Here is a 17,094-nt window from a genome sequence, read left to right on the forward strand (position 1 = left end):
TATAACTTTTATTTCTTCCCTTTTATTAGAGGTCTGCAGGACAAGTATCTGAACTGTTGTTTAATTAACTTTGAGAAAAGAACTGGTCTGCTGGCTATAGGAAGAAAAATTGAAAATCCATTCAAGAAGTACATGCTCAGAAATTCTACAATGCCTTTGGTGAAATGTGTAAGATGAAGATAAATTTTACTGGAATTGCATATTAGGATGCTAGTGAATCAGTATAATTTATACCCACTAATCAGCAAAAGACCATTCTGTTATTTATTTTAACAATTATTGTTTTGAAGTTTTACTTAGCTTCTGTATGCCATGACAATCTTTAAAAATTGTGCTTTTATATATCGCGTTCTATGTCCCAGGGGAAATATCTCAAAGACACTATACGTAATAATGAATTGCAGTCATGGTTAAAAATTGAGGGATTAATCTTGGCTAGCATATGGTAAGAATTTTTAATATCAAATGATATTGGGTATTTTACATCCACCTGAACAAATAATAAGATTTGAGGTTTGATACCACATTTAAATGAACAATTAAGTTAGCAGCCTCTTATTAATTTGTGTCGAGTTCCTTCTCTGGGTATTATTTCAATAGGTACATTTAATGTCAGATAAATGTATACAATATACACCCTGAAATTCTTTTTCTTCGCAAACATCCACAAAAACAGAGGAGTGCCCCAAAGAATGAACGACAGTTAACTGTTAGAACCCCAATGACACCCCCCAGCCCCCTCTCCCACACACAAGCAGCAACAAGGCAACAATCACACCCCACCCCCACCTACAAAAAAGCGTCAGCACCCTCCACTGAGCACTCAAGCATGCAGCAAGCATCAATCAAGACACAGACTTGCATTACCCTAAAGACTACTCGCTCTCTCTCTCTCCCTAATAAGGGAAAAAAGAGGTGTCCCTGTTTCACAGTGAGAGGGGAGACATAACAAACAACTCACTGATTTATGATGTTAAGAGTCTGTTGTGTCGCTTTTTCTGAGCTCTGTGCCCAGAAAGTCGGCACCAGAAAAGCACAGTTCTCTGGACACACAACCCACGTATTCATATTTGTTAAAATTGCACTGGAACAGGGAATATAGAATGGTATGGCACAAGAAAAGGCTCTTTGACTCACTGTGTCTGTGCTAACCTGATACCTTCTAATGCCTGCATGAGGTCCTTATCTTTCTAATCCCCACCTGTTCTTGTGTCTCTCCAAATGCCTATTCAACATTACTATTGTTGCAAAACCCGAAACACTACAGTTTATTTCCAGTCTGACCATAGAGTCATAGAGAAGTTCAGCACAGAAACTGGCCCTTCGGCCCATCTTGTCCATGCATAACCATTTAAATTGCTTGCTTCTATCGACCAGCACCGGTATCATAGCCCTCCATATCTCTGCTGTCCACGTACCTAACCAAATCTCTCTTAAACAGAGGAATTGAACTCGTTTGCACCACTTGTGCTGGTAGGTCATTCCCCACTCTCACAACTCTTTCAGTGAAGAAGTTTCCCTTCATGTGCCTCTTAAAATTCTCACCTTCCACCTTTAACCCATGACCTCCCGTTGTAGTCCCACCCAACCTCAGCGGAATAAGGTTAGTGGCATTTACCTTATCGATACCCTTCATAAGTTTATATACCTCTATCAAATTTCCTTTCAATCCTCTATGTTGTAAAGAATACAGTCCTAACCTATTCAATCTTTCCTTATAATTCAGGTTCTCCAGACCTGACAAAGTCCTTGTAAATTGGTTTACTACTTTGTTTTTTGTTCTGATTGTGAATTTTTTGTAAAAATTCTGCAAAAAAAAAGTACAAGTTATGTTTTTTTTCTTTTGAATGTTGCTTATATGTGCTATGTGCTTCTGATGCTGCTCTAAGTAAGTTGTGCATACATGCATTTTTGCATACGACAATAAGCAATCATAATAATTGACTTTGACTTGTTGTGTTGGGTGTTGGGGACCGAAGGCGAGGATTGAGCCAGTACTGCCCGCTGCTTCACGATGGTTACCCTGCTCTCCGTGGCACTGAGCCTGAGGCTGTGGCCTGCTCTGGCTGGCTCCGGGCATTATGTCTGCTAGCTTCACAATGATGTGCCCCGCTGTGTGATGAACTGAGGCCGAGGCTGCAGCCTGCCCTGGCTGGCTCCGGGCATTATGTCTGCGAGCTTCGCGACGATGTACCCCGCTGTGTGATGAGGCTGTGGGCCTACTCTGACTGCTCCAGGTTTCATGTCTACGCGTTTCTAACTCTCTCTGTGCATTGGGTGTTTGTTAGTTTTTTTTAATGGGTTCTTTTGGGTTTCACATTTTGTGGCTGCCTGTAAGGAGACACATCTCAAAATTGTATAATATAAACATATCTTGATAATAGTTATGCTTTGTGCTTTGAACTTTTCTGCCGCCTCCCCTGCCAGTGTATTCCAAGCACCTAACGTATTCACCACATCTCCTTTAAACTTTGCACCTTCTTGCCTTAAACCTGTTCCTTTTATTATTTGATACTTCCACACTGGGGAAAACAAAAACTGACGACTTTTCCTATGCCTCTTAATAATTTTAAGCAGGGACACAAAAGCTACCAGTGCTGGAATCTGACGTAGAGAAAGTGAGAAACACGAGAGATTCTGTGGATGCTGGAAATCCGGGGTAACACACACAAAATGCTGGAGGAACTCAGCAGGTCATGCAGCATCTATGGTGAGGAAATATGAGTTGACTTTTTGGGCAGGTCTGGAAAAGAAAGGAGAAAAGCCTGAATAAGAAGATGGACAAGGAAGGAGGGCAATGTAGAAGGTGATAAGTGAAGCCAGGTGAGGGGAAGGCACTTGGGCACGGGAGGGGGATGAAGTAAGAAGCTGGGTGGGAGGTGATAGGTGGAAGAAATAAAGGGATGAAGAATAAATCTATTGGGAGAGGAGAATAGATCATGGGAGAAAGGGAGGGAAGAGTAACACCAAAGGGAGGCGATAGGCAATGAGGAGAAGAGAATTGGTGAGAGGAGATCCAGAATGGGGAATGGAAAAGGAGAGAGGGGTAAGGGGTTGAGAAATTACCAGAAGTCAGAGAAATCTGTGTTAATGCCATGTGGCTGAGGGCTGCAGAGATGGAATATAAGCTGTTGCTCCTACAACCTGAGAGTGTCTTCATTGCGGCAGACACTGGCATGTCAGAATGAGAATGGCCAGTGGAATTAAAATGGTTGGTCACCGGGGAATCATGTTTGAAACACATCTTCACCTCCCACTGTCCACTTTCCACAGGTCACGCTCTCTCTCTGATTTCTTTGTCAATTTGTTCCTCCCCACCAATCAACCTCCTATCACATATCCCTGTAAGCGGAAGAAATGCTACACCTGCCCATTCGCCTCCTCCTTCACCATAAATCAGGGCCCAAACAGTCCTGCCAGGTGAGGCAATACCTCAGCTGCCAGTCTGTCAGGGTCATGTACTCTATCTTGTGCTCCCTGTGTGGCCTCCTCTACATTATTGAGACCCAACATAGATTGGGGGATACTTTGTCAAGCACCTTTGCTCTGTCTGCAACAGGAAGGATTTTGCAGTGGTCAGCCATTTTAATTTAACTTCCTATTCCCATTCTGACATGTTGGTCCACGGCCTTCTCTACTGCTACAATGAAGCCACTCTCAAGTTGGAGGAGCAACACCTCATATTCCATCTGGGTATCCTCCAAACTGATGGCATGAACACTGATTTCTCCAACTTCCAGTAATTCCTTCATCCTCCCTCCCCCCTTCCTTTTCCCATTCTCCATTCTGGCTCTTCTCTCACCTCTTCTCTTCTCCTCACCTGCCTTTCACCTCACTCTGATGCCCCTCCTCCTTCTCTTTCTGAAAATGGTCCACTCTCCTCTCTGGATTCTGATGATGCTCGAAATGTAAGGACAGATGTTGCACATCCTGCAGTTCCAGGTGAAATTGCGAACAATCAGTGTAGGATGGGTGAGGGAGCGAGTCATGAGGGAAGTGGTCCCATGGAAAATGGCAAATGTACAGTAGCAGTTAATCTAATACCATTAGAGTGACAGTGACCCTGGTCCAGTTCTGCCACGGTCTGTAAGGAGCTTGAACATTCTCCTTGTGTCTGTGTGGGATTCCTCCATGTGTTCCAGTTTTCTCCCAGATTCCAAAGGTGTACAGGTTATTCGGTTAATTAGACACATGGGTGTAATTGGGTGATGTGGACTATTTGGCCAGATGGGACTGTTGACATGGTGTACCTCGAAATAAAATAAATCCTGTCCTTAAAAACCTTCCCTAATAGTTTCCCTAACACTGATGCAACCACAGCATCCTGTAATTTCCTCGGTTAAACAAATGGATAATATTGACTATTTTTCAGTCTTCGGAGACTTCCCCTGTGGCTAAAGACGATGTGACGATATGATAGGTTTATATCTCCCTCCACCTTGCCTCCCTGAGAATCGTGAGATAAAATCCATTTGGTACTTGGGATTAATCCACCTTAGAGATTTTCAAGGCACCCAACATTCCCTAGAATATCAACACATTCTTCCTGATCTCACCATTATCCAGGTCCTTTTCCTTAGTTATGGCTCATGCTTCCACTCAAAGTGCTAATCAAAAATTATAATCTCAACATCAAATAAACTTCAAGTTCCATTCAAATGAGCACAACTATCTTATTCAATTGTATGAAGGAATGAAAGCAAGTTCCTATCCTGTCATTTTATCCACCATGTGTCATTGGTACAATTAGCATGTATTTCTCATTGATGTCAGCTTAGCTAACAAAAATTCTATTCCTTTTGTTCATGTTTGAGAATGAATTTGAGTCCACTTCAATAAAAGGCTTTTTTAATAACTTTTTAATAAATTATGTATCTCAGTACCACCTCGGTATGAAGCTGCACCTGCAGCGGGAGGAGGGAGAGCAGCACGCCGCGCGTGCGCAGCCCTCCGGTGAAAAATGATATCGTATCCGTTAAATAGGGGCTGTGGACAATTCTGATTTGATGGAGAGGGACGTGAAAGTACAGAGGAACATCTGGAGAAATTTCTGAAACGCTCGATCGCTGCTGTCGTTACTGCATGGTCAGGAATCTTCCGGAGGGTAGGCCTCAAAATCCCTGGCTTTGCCTGCTGTTGGCGACCAAGATTGAGGTCGAATCGTTCGGACAGACATGGCGCTCAGTATTCGGTGTCGGAGACTGATTCGGAGGCTCGAAGTTTTCGGATGACTCAGAGACGGATTGTGGTCGGGCATGGCAGGGAGAGTTTTTCTTTCTTCTCCCGTCTGCATGAGATGTGGGACATTCGAGAGACTTTGAACTTTTACTGTGCTCATGGACTTCCTCATCAAGTTATGGTATTCTTGCACTGTTGTAACTATATGTTATAATTATGTGGTTTTGTCAGTTTTTTCTGTCTTGGTCTGTCCTGTGTTTTGTGATATCACACCGGAGGAAATATTGTATCATTTCTTAATGCATGCATTATTAAATGACAATAAAAGAGGACTGCTTGTCTTCATAATCTAATGTAATCACCCACAGAGGTACGGCAGAAGCTTCTTAGTTTCTCTACTGTCTGAAAAACATTTATGTAGTGTTATTTTGATGTGACAGGTTTTCAGACACTTACCATAACAGTTCTTTTCATCGGGGGCCAGTTTCATTAGATGAGGACATGTACAAGCAGCAGTTCCATTGTAATTAATCAGGCACAAATGAGAACATGGCCCTTTGCCATTGTTAGACTCACAAGGATTTGGTGCTGTAATTACAAACACAACTTCCATTTATTAGCAAGTTTTCCTGATACACTGATGATCCAGCAAACAAGCATAAAAAACAATTGCAATAGTTCATTTAAAAAAGAGATGAGAAATAAGTAGCAAATTGCCTAAATGGCTTATTAGACAAAAACAAGAAGTTCAGGATCTCAGGGAAAAAATCCACCTTGGATTCACCACTCAGAAAAGCAATTTCTAACAGAATGGAATCTCATATATAAAGCTTTATCCTTGCTATTTCATCCCATAGTTTGCAATTCCATTAATTCATGAAATAAGTATCTTTCTAAATTTTTGGCAGTATTGTTAAAATTGCTCAGAATTACAATTTGAAAATGATTTCATTCCATTTATTAGTCATTAAAATTAGCTTAGAGCAGGGGTGCAATTATGAACTTTAAAAATAGTCAGCATGTAATATAGTTTCTATTATTTGGTAAGCAATAGATGAAAGGCTTTGGGGAATAGTAATTCACTGTCATTCAGTATCAGTTGCCATAGTTGCTGCCACCATTTTAGTAAAAGTACAAAGATACACATAGATAACTGGAATATATTTACAGTGGGTGTGTATGGACTGGACTTTCAGCTCTCTCTAACAGTGATAAAATGGCAACATTTGCTGTAGGTGATCAAATTAACAGATAAATAAAAACAAAATACTGTAGAAGTTCAAATTTCTTATAGAATATTGAAAATGATGAAAATTCTCAGCAAGTAAATAAACATCTTTGGGGTGAGAACAGTTAACATTTCAGATGAGAGCCTTTAATCAGATCGAATTTGAATGTGTATCATGCTTACTTGCTTCCAGGATCTTCAGAAGTGACCTAAACACTATGTAGATGTGTGCTTAGCCATCATTCAGGAAATGTGGCAGCCTATTTTTACCACATTCCCATTACAGCAATATGCAAACATTAAATTTAAAGGCACCCGTTAGTCTTGTTAGACCATGGATCTGCACCTGGAAAGTCTTCGCTCTCCAGTGCGCAGGCCTGGGCATGGTTGTATGGAAGACCAGCAGTTGTCCATGCTGCAAGACTCCCCTCTCCACGACACCGATGTTGTCCAAGGAAAGGGCAAGGGCCGATACAGCTTGGCACCAGTGTCGACGCAGAGCAATGTGTGGTTAAGTGCCTTGCTCAAGGACACAACACGCTGCCTTAGCTGGGGATTGAACTCACAACCTTCAGATTGCTAGTCCAATGCCTTAACCACTTGGCCACGTGCCCACAGATCATTAGCATATCATTAGACATAATGATATAATTGATCAGAATGGTGCAAAGGATCTCAGTTTTATATCTTCATCTGTAGTAGGCCTGTCTAATATTACTAAATTCCCTCAATATCAGACTGGATCATCAGCCTAGATTTTGCACTCAAAGTAAGGTTTGATGACACAACTTTTTGATTAAGAATTGAGATAATTTTGACTGAGCCCTGGTTGAAACTAATCTCCCTAATATTATTTAGAAGATTGTGGGAGTTAGGTTATGGAATTCCAGGTTCAAAACCAGAGCTGCGGGTTTCTTTTTTGTCTCTTCCTTGCCACAAAGATCACCTTGCTTCTGCCCTTTCTGATAGGTTTCCCATCTGAGAATTGTTATACTTAGCAACTTTGCATTTAGTCAGGCTAAGAGGATGCTGAAATAGAGTTTTGGTCTGGGTTGGTTGGAAGAATGGCTGTCAGGAGATTGCTCAGAATCTCAACTGGTCTATGGTCAGATTTAACCACAGCTGAATTTAGAGATTAAAACTCACCTGCAAAGCTGATTTTCAGAGGAAATTCAGTAAAAAAGGTAGATAATTTGGGAAGGAAAATCAAAGCAAAACACAATGTGATTTGATTAGAATAAAATGTACATTTTCAAAATAACAGAAAAATCATGCAAATTGTATTCCAATATAAAAGAGTTGATTCACGATTCAGGAGTTTTAGATTTACTAAATTCTTGGAATAGCAGTGCAGAATGCTCAACAGATAGCAGAAACAGAAAGGATCAATTTACAAACTAAGGTCTTAGAGGGTGGATGGAGCTGTTGAATGATTGGCAAATTGTTTCCTATATATCCTGAAGAAGTTCACTGCCAATACTCCTTTAAGCAGAACATCTGCCCATTAGGAACATGGCTGACAGTTGGAAGCCTTTTGAATGGTTTCCCAGAGGCTAAGGCCTGTCAAAAACAGCCATGTTTTTGGATAGCTGCCATTTCTGACATCTCCAGTCAAATTGGAGGTAGGTGACTTTTGATTTCCAGGGCTTTTGCATTTGAGTCTCAGAGCCATGCTAGCCCAACCATTTTTTTTAAGGTTTATTTTTCAGTCCATTTCTCCCAAAATATACTGACCCAGAGTTTGCCTAAAAATATTTGAATCTCCATATACAACTCTTGACATTTGAAACATGTAAATGCCAATACGTCTGAGTTCACTATGGTAGGATCCCTGCATGGCTGGCAGCTATTTTTAGCCACTCCTTTGACTCATCTCCAACATTAATGAACAAGGGAATCTGATGCGGTCAAGATCCTCCACCACACAGCTGAATCACTTTGTTGGATTACATCTCATTTTGGTGTTTTTCCTCCTTTGATAAAAAATGGACAATTAAAGAGTGCATAAGCATTTCTAAAAGCTTTCAACTGCCATTATCTTTTGGGTGTTTTAATGTCTGCATGTTTTAAATATGTAAAAAAAAAGCAATAGGAATATTCAATGCCTTTGGCAGCTTCGCTTGCTAGTCCCATGATTTAGTTTAGCGGTCAGCCTAGCCAGCTATCAATCTTAAAATCTGTGAGTGATCATATCGTAGCTTCCTGGATTCTTGCACAAGTCCTGATTACCAAGTATTAAGCCACCTTATCAGTGCAAGTTCTTGCCAGTGGAACAGTTTATCAGGTACAAATAGATTACATACTTTGGGCCAAGTACCCAATCAGTGACTTCCTACTGTAACACCCACCAATATCTCATTAACCCTACATCAGGCGTTCCCTACCTTTTCTATGCTATGGAGCAATATGGAGTTCAACCCAGAGAAGTGTGAAGTGGTACACTTTGGAAGGACAAACTCCAAGGCAGAGTACAAGGTAAATGGCAGAATACTTGGTAGTGTGGAGGAGCAGAGAGATCTGGGGGTACATGTCCACAGATCCCTGAAAGTTGCCTTACAGGTAGATAGGGTAGTTAAGAAAGCTTATGGGGTGTTAGCTTTCATAACTCAAGAGATAGAGTTTAAGAGTTGCAAGGTAATGATGCAGCTCTGTAAAACTCTGGTTAGGCCACACTTGGAGTACTGTGTCCATTTCTGGTCGCCTCACTATAGAAAGGATATAGAAGCATTGGAAAGGGTAAAAAGGAGATTTAGCAGGATGCTGCCTGGTTTAGAGAGTATGGATTATGATCAGAGATTAAGGGAGCTCGGGCTTTACTCTTTGGAGAAAAGGAGGATGAGAGGAGACATGATAGAGGTATACAAGATATTAAGAGGAATAGATAGAGTGGACAGCCAGCGCCTCTTCCCAGGGCACCACTGCTCAATACAAGAGAACATGGCTTTAAGATAAGGAGTAGGAAGTTCAAGGGGGATATTGGAGGAAGGTTTTTTACTCAGAGAGTGGTTGGTGTGTGGAATGCACTGCCCGAGTCAGTGGTGGAGGCAGATACACTTGTGAAGTTTAAGAGACTACTAGACAGGTATATGGAGGAATTTAATGTGGGGGTTTATGTGGGAGACAGGGTTTGAGGGTCGGCACAACATTGTGGGCTAAAGGGCCTGTAATGTGCTGTACTATTCCATGTTTTTGTGTATATTAAGCGAGGGTACATGGATCCCAGGTTGGGAACCCTTGCTCCGGATGAAGGCCACATAGAAGAAAGACTTAAATGAAAAATGAACGCAACACCAGTAAGCTATCTGTGATACTTTTTCACAATAGTCCACTTCGAATGGGATTTCCCAGTGGCAACCATTGCCCATTCCCATTCTGACATGTCAGTCCTTGCCCCTCTCAATTGCCACAATGAAGCCACTCTCTGCTTGGACGAGAAACACTTCATACATCATCTGGGTAGCCACCAATTGATGGTATAAATATTGATTTCTCTAACTTCCAATAATTTCTGACCTCACCCTCACTTGCTTTATTGATTTCCCAGTTCGGCTCCCCTCTTACCCCTTCTCTTCTCCTTGCCTGCTCATCACCTCCCTTTGGTGCCCCTCTCTCTTCCCTTTCTCCCGTGGTTCCACCCTCCTCTCCTATCTTCGTTATCCTTTTACCTTTTCCACATATCACCTCCCAATTTTTCACTTCATCCCACTCCCTCACACATCTTCATTTTTCCTCACCTGGTTTCACTGATCATCTTTTACCTGTACTCCTTCCCCTCCCCACCTTCTTATTCTGGCTTTATCCCCCTTCTTTTCCAGTCCTGATGAAAGGTTTCAGCCCAAAATGTTGGCTTTTTATTCCCACCCCCATAGATGCCACCTGCAGAGCTGAGTTCCTCCAACATTTAAAAACACAAACAACAGGAATTCTGCAGATGCTGGAAATTCAAGCAACACACATAAAAGTTGCTGGTGAACGCAGCAGGCCAGGCAGCATCTCTAGGAAGAGGTGCAGTCGACGTTTCAGGCCGAGACCCTTCGTCAGGACTGAGTCTCGGTCTGAAACGTCGACTGCACCTCTTCCTAGAGATGCTGCCTGGCCTGCTGCATTCACCAGCAACTTTTATGTGTGTTCCTCCAACACTTTATAGATTGGAAACATTGAGGTATCTGCTCAAACGTTTCTGAGGCTTTAATGTTATTTTTCTTCCTTATATAAAGTAATCAACCTTATTATATCTTAGGTGCGTTCTTTTTTTCAGTTGACCTGGTACTCCAGCTGCAGTGCTGTCGACAAAAAAGCCTTGCAGAGGGTGGTTAGGGGAGCAGAGAAGGTTATTGGGGTCTCCCTACTTTCTGTCCAAGACCTCAGAGTTGATGCTTCCAGAAGACACAGTACATCATTAAAGACCCGTCACACCCTCTCCATGAACTGCTTGTTCTTCTGCCATCAGGCAAACATTACAGGAGCATCAACACCAAAACCACAAGGCTACTAAACAGCTTCCTCCCACAGGCAGTCAGACTGCTAAATAGCTGCTCCACCTGACTCTGCTTTGGACACTTTTAACTTGCACTGGACACTTATAGCTTGATTTTAACTGACATGTGGCTGTTGTGTTTTACTAATTATTGTTATGTTTATTATTTAGTGTTGCGTTTGCTATGTTATGATTGCACTGCCCCTGGGAAACGCTGTCTCATTCTGCCCTGCAGAGTTGACATACGGTTAGAATGACAATGAAGTTTTTTGAATCTTTGAATCTTTGAATCTTTACACAATTCTATTCATAGTCAGCCTTTGGTTGAATATGGCATGTTCGCTGAAGTGAGAAGATAAAACGTAAGCACTGCTGCAGCCAGATCCAGCTGATGCAGGCTAGGACTCATTGCTTGAAACAAAAAATTGATATTGTATAGGTTATGTGTATCTCGATGAAGTGGCTAATCCAGTAGATATAATCCTGTGGACACAAGAGACTGCAGGTGGTGAAATCTGAAGCAACAAACAATTTGCTGGAATCACTCATCAAGTTGAACAGCGTCTGGGGAGGGGGGTGTAAAATTTTGTTCTGGAATTGAGAGTGAAGAGGAGAGTGGTGGTACCTCTGACTTTAATATTGCTCATCTCCACCCCCACTACCCTGTTTCTAGTGGTAATCTCCCCTTTCTAGTCTCTGTAATGTTGCAGGGTTTTAACCCAAAATGTCAACAATTTCTTTCCCCCTCAAATGCTACTTGACCAGCTCAATTCCTCCAGCAGATTGTTTGCTACCCCTGGTATCTACCTATCTCTAAGTCTGAGAAGTTGGGTTTGAAATTTACTCTACCAGGAATTACCAAACTGGGATTCATGGACCTCTCAGTTAGTGATAAGGGTCCACGGCATAAGAAAAGTCTGGAAACCCATGCTCTAGACAATGCATTCCACCCAAGCTGAAACCGGAGCACTAACTTTTACGGAAGTTTTACGCAGAGAGGATGGAGAACTGTATTCAAAGAGTGTGAAGTGCATGCCTCACTCATCAAGAAGTGTATGTGCCTTATTAGTCTTGGTTGAAGGAAAGTATACTGGATGTCTTTTCAAACATGAAGGTGCTATTAGAAACCACCTCCAATATCCTTTGCAAGCAAGTAGTTCAAGAATCCCATGTATGTGACTGGAATTAGCTACTGCTGTAGGGCAGAACATAATGAAATGCAAGGGTGTTTTAAATGCGCTCTGCATTATTCAAAAAGTCTTTGGAAAGAAATCCCTGGCAGGCATTAGTCTGATAAATATTTAAGAATAATTTCAGAAATATTCTCCAGACTAAATTATATTATATTTAATGTAAATTTTGACAACTCCACAGAAGGTCATTGAACATTAGGTTCTCCTTTATATTGAAAAATTTGTCAAAGGTGATTAAGTACTGGCTGCCGATAGAACCCTTTCTGCATATTTAAACATTGGATGTGAACCCATTTCAGGCACACTGTTTATGTGTTCTTGCAACAGTTGTTAGGATATCTTTGGATGCCAAATGGATTAATGGTAAAATAGCAAAAACTTAATGCAGTTGTGACTTTACATTTTAGCCTCATAAAACTCATCTTTTGGGTGTTGATCTTAAAATGATGCAAGTGAAGCCCAATCTACTAAGTTGTTAAATTTCTCTAAATAAAGTTTTGAGAGTGATAATGACAGGAGCTATGTACATATTTTAATGTTCTCAGTCAGTTCCTGCACTGCAAAACCATCTTGGGACACAAAGTTCAAAGTAAATTTATTATCAAAGTTCATGTACGTCACCATATACCACATTGAGCTCCATTTTCTTGTGGGCATACTCTATAAATATATAGAATAATAACCATACAAAACCAATGAAAGACAGCCCAACTAGGGTGTTCAACCAGAGTGCAGAAGACAACAAACTGTGCGAATACGAAAAGAAGAAATAATAATAATAATAATTAAATACAGGTTAAGGTAAATGCAAGCAAACTTTTTCCACTGAGGTTTGGTGGGAGTATAACTGGACGTCATGGGTTAAGGGTGAAAGGTGAGAAGTTTAAGGGGAACATGAGGGAGAACTTCTTCACTCAGAGAGTTGAGTGAGTGTGGAATGAGCTGCCAGCATAAATGCTGCAAGCAAACTCAATTTCAATTTCAGGGAAGTTTGGATAGGTACATGGATGGTAGGGGTATGGAGGGCTATAGTCTTGAAACAGGCCAATGGAAGTAGGCAGCTTAGATGGCTAGGCACAGACTAGATAGGGCAAAGGACATGTTTCTGTGTTGTACTCTATGACTCTGTGACTCCATAAATAAATAAACAATAAATAGTGAGAATATGAGATGAAGAGTCCTTGAAAGTGAGTCTGTTGGCTGTGGGAACAGAGATTCATCTGATTTGCAACCAATATATGAGTATCAACAACAGAAACATGCATCTAGAATTTTTTTTTAGCGTGTCACACCAGACAGTCAGCCATTCTTGTCTGGCGCGTGGTGTCAGGATTAGTCTCCTTTCGGATTGACCGGGTCACAATATGAACGTTCCTGACTCGATCCTTTTTATTTTATGAAGCCAAGTGGCTAGCTCGACGCTCAAGCCGGCACGGATGGAAAGCGTGCGCAGGGGGTGGCCCGACTTGGATTCGAACTCAGGAGCCTTCGCTTCGGAGTCCGGCGCTGATGCCATTGCACCACCAGCTAGAAGATTAGTGCCCTTAACAAATATTGCCGAAAAGTGGTTTACTGAAGAGGAAATATACTTGCCTTGAAAGAAATTAGGAGAAGAATTGGCTTACTTTCTCCACTGTATCTTCAGAGACATGGGGCATTCCAGCTTTTGGAGAACTGTGGTCATTATTCATCTGAAATACTTTATAATAGATCTATTCTAAACCATGCACTGGATGTTCCAGGCGAGTAGTTAACAATCATTCACCTAAACAAAATCTTGTTATAACAACCATTATCAATATGAGCTGGCTGTCAGTTTAAACTGCTTAATCAGTGATGTTTTATTTTAAAACCATTTGGGATCTTTTAAGCTCATGAAATGCACCACTGTGCTTACATTTGAAACTGCAATTGACTTAATCATTGTTTATTTGATAGCTTGACTGGCTTTGCTTTATTGCATTAGCCTTGGGACATGTCATTATCAAACTGTAAGCACCACTAGATGCACAGAAGTAGTGTATGGTCAGTAAATCTTCAGAAGATTCAGCAAAGGCCTAAGGATATTGAAGCAACACTTGTCAGCCAGATGTTATATGTGCATTACTGAAAATGATTGAATTTGTCCCTTTTAAGTGGAAGTGACAAGTTGTCACAAAGCAAACTGAATTTATAAAAATAAATGAAACAGTACTCCCAAAGATAAGAAGACACAGGAGTCCACAATGCTGGAATCGGGAACAACAAAATATCTGAAGCAAAAAGCTATCAGGAATGATGCAGGGTTTCGCCCCAAAACATCGACATTCCTGTTCTCTCAGTTACTACTTGACATACTGATTTCCTTCACCAGATTGCTTGTTCCCCACAAAGATAAGTACAGGTGAAGATCTAAATTGATAATCATAGAAAACAGGAATGCAAATTACTGCAAGTGACCAGTGGTAAAGTATACGCACATAAAAAACAGAAATGATCAGCGTCAGATAATTGATGCCTCTGTGAATTTAAAAGACCCCAGTTTGCAAATATTTACTGAGAATACCTCGTGATTTATTGAAAACTAAATTCAAGAAAGAAATACTTGTGTCTTCTTGTTGCTATCACGTCTTTATGTAGTTAATGAATTCACATTGTAATAAGGGCAATTAATAGTGATGGACTGTGAGACTACAGACTTTGTGGACAATAAACACAAGATTTAAGCTCCTCAGAATCAGCTATTTGTAAGCTATCATTTTATGGATGATGGCATTTATTGAATAATAAGCTTGGGCAAAGATATAAATCTATGTCATTATGTAATAGTGCAACATCACGTGTCATCAGTGCAGCTTTTCAATGTCACATTGATTGTCATAGGCACAAGTACAGGTATGCAGAGGTGCAATGAAAAACTTATTTTTAACAGCATCACAGCTATATAGTATAATATAAATAGTATTCACAAGAAAAAGGTCAATGAAACATAAATTACACACATTTTTCACAATAGAATACAATTAAAACAAAGAAACAAAATCTATTTATGTGATTAAAATGGCCATAGTGTTGCTACACTCCAGTGACTAAGGCTCTGCAGGTTTGTTAAAGAATCAAACAGGTGAAAGGAAGCAGTTGTTCAGATGTGGGACCTTAGGCTTCTATACCTCCTTCCCAATGGTAGCTCCAGGAAGATGGCATGGATTAGATGCTGGAAAAATTAATATTGGATTTTGCTTTCTTGAGGTAGTGCTTCCTGTAGATACTACTGATGGAAAGGAGGGAAGTTCCCATGATATAGTGGGATGACTCCTCTACACTCTGCAACTTCTTACATTCATGCACATTCAAATTATCCAGGCAGACCATGATGCACCCAGTCAGGACACTTTCACCAGTTCATCCACAGAAGTTTGGTAGCGTATTTGGTGATAAGTTGAATCTCCTTAGCTCTTAAGAAAGTAAAGGTGTGTTTTCCTTGTGATTGCCTTTATGTGCTAGATCCAGGGCAGGTCATCTGCTCTATGTTTAATTCTGATAACTTTTAACACTGTACGTGTATTTATGCAGTTAAAAAACTTCCTAATGTCATCCTGCACCAACAGCAGCTGAGCCCCAGTGTGGACAGGAACTCCTGGGAAAACTTTTGGACCTCTGATATTCTGCACATCTTAACTTCTACATCTGAACACAGCAGTGAAGACTTGGGAAGGCAAATACCAGCATGTTTATGTTACTGTTCTGCACTGGAGACAACATTGTCCCCAGTGTTGAGCAAGTAAGCTAAGGAACAGGATGGAAGGTGCATTTGGGCAATTGGCAACCGCATCTGCCATTTGGTTCACGCTTTCATGTCCATTATCACACCCCTCATGTAGACTTCACTCAAAGAACGTTCGTGAAGTCCAAGACTATGAGACAAAGTCTAATTCATACTGGTGAATTCAGTTCAGTCAGTCGTTCTTCTTGCCATGGTCATGACACGCTTGACGTACCAACTGAAATAGCCATTCTTTTGGTCAATGTTGATGCTTTCATATCAACCTCAAATGCATTATTTTTAAGCTCCAATCAGCCCTACATGCTCTAAACATCAAACTGAGGAGGACTGAAAAGATTGAGTCTGCTTCTGAAAACTGGCCAGAATGGAGGCTATATTAAATATGGTTGTGTCCAAAACATACAAAAAGGTGTGTTTACATGGAGCTGTAAATTCATACCAACTCAAGATGAAGATAATGACCAATATCCACTCCCAATTCCACAAGAAAGCAAAGCTTGGAGAGCTAATGTGGTCACTAAAATGGACTCCGGCTACACTAATCAACAATGGATTATCAATCAAGAAGTTAGCACTAGCTGTTGATCAACATGTAGAAAGCACTTTACTCATATAGGAATGTACAACCATTTCTGTGATACTACAGACCCACAGAGACTCAGTAGACAATCCCTCCATGACTTCCTCCTTTTCTGCAACCGTGACATTATCTCTGATCAACAGTGCCACGTCCCACCTCTTTTGCCTCCCTCCCTGTCCTTTCAACATAACATCCTGTTGCTTTCAATATAGCATATCCAAATTATGATTCAAACATTGTTGCAATAATATAAATAAAAGAATAGGTCATACAGAATTACGTAAGGTACAGTAATTGAATCATTAACTCCTGGAGCATGGAATCCGTGCTCCAAGATTTAATGGCCAAACCTTCAACCCATCAAGTCCACACTGGCCACCATCACTCATGGAACTAAATCTAGTTTGTCATGCTTACATTCCCATCAACTCTTCCATAATTTGCCATTTGTTATGCGATCATGGTGTTTCCATGATTATGATAGTTCTTGGCAAATTTTCAACAGCAGTACTTTGCTGTTGCCTTCTTCTCAACAGTGTATTAACAAGATGGGTGACCCCAGCCATTAACAATACTCTTCAGAGATCGTCCGCCTGGCGTCAGTGGTCGCATAACCAGGACTTGTGATCTAGACCCACTGCTCATACAGCCATCCACCACCTGCTCTGATGATTT

General features: G+C 40.9%; 1 protein-coding gene across 1 annotated transcript in view; it reads right to left on the bottom strand.

Moving 5' to 3' along the window:
- The window catches only part of LOC140197951 (low-density lipoprotein receptor-related protein 1-like), a 2,495,129-nt gene that overhangs the window by 694,766 nt on the left and 1,783,269 nt on the right, over positions 1 to 17,094 (bottom strand). Inside the window, exon 29 of the mRNA XM_072258609.1 lies at positions 5,635 to 5,766. Within this exon, the coding sequence (XP_072114710.1) occupies positions 5,635 to 5,766 (132 nt within the window). The remainder of the gene's footprint in view (positions 1 to 5,634; positions 5,767 to 17,094) is intronic.

Source organism: Mobula birostris, chromosome 5 (assembly GCF_030028105.1).
Source record: "Mobula birostris isolate sMobBir1 chromosome 5, sMobBir1.hap1, whole genome shotgun sequence".
Taxonomy (NCBI): domain Eukaryota; kingdom Metazoa; phylum Chordata; class Chondrichthyes; order Myliobatiformes; family Myliobatidae; genus Mobula; species Mobula birostris.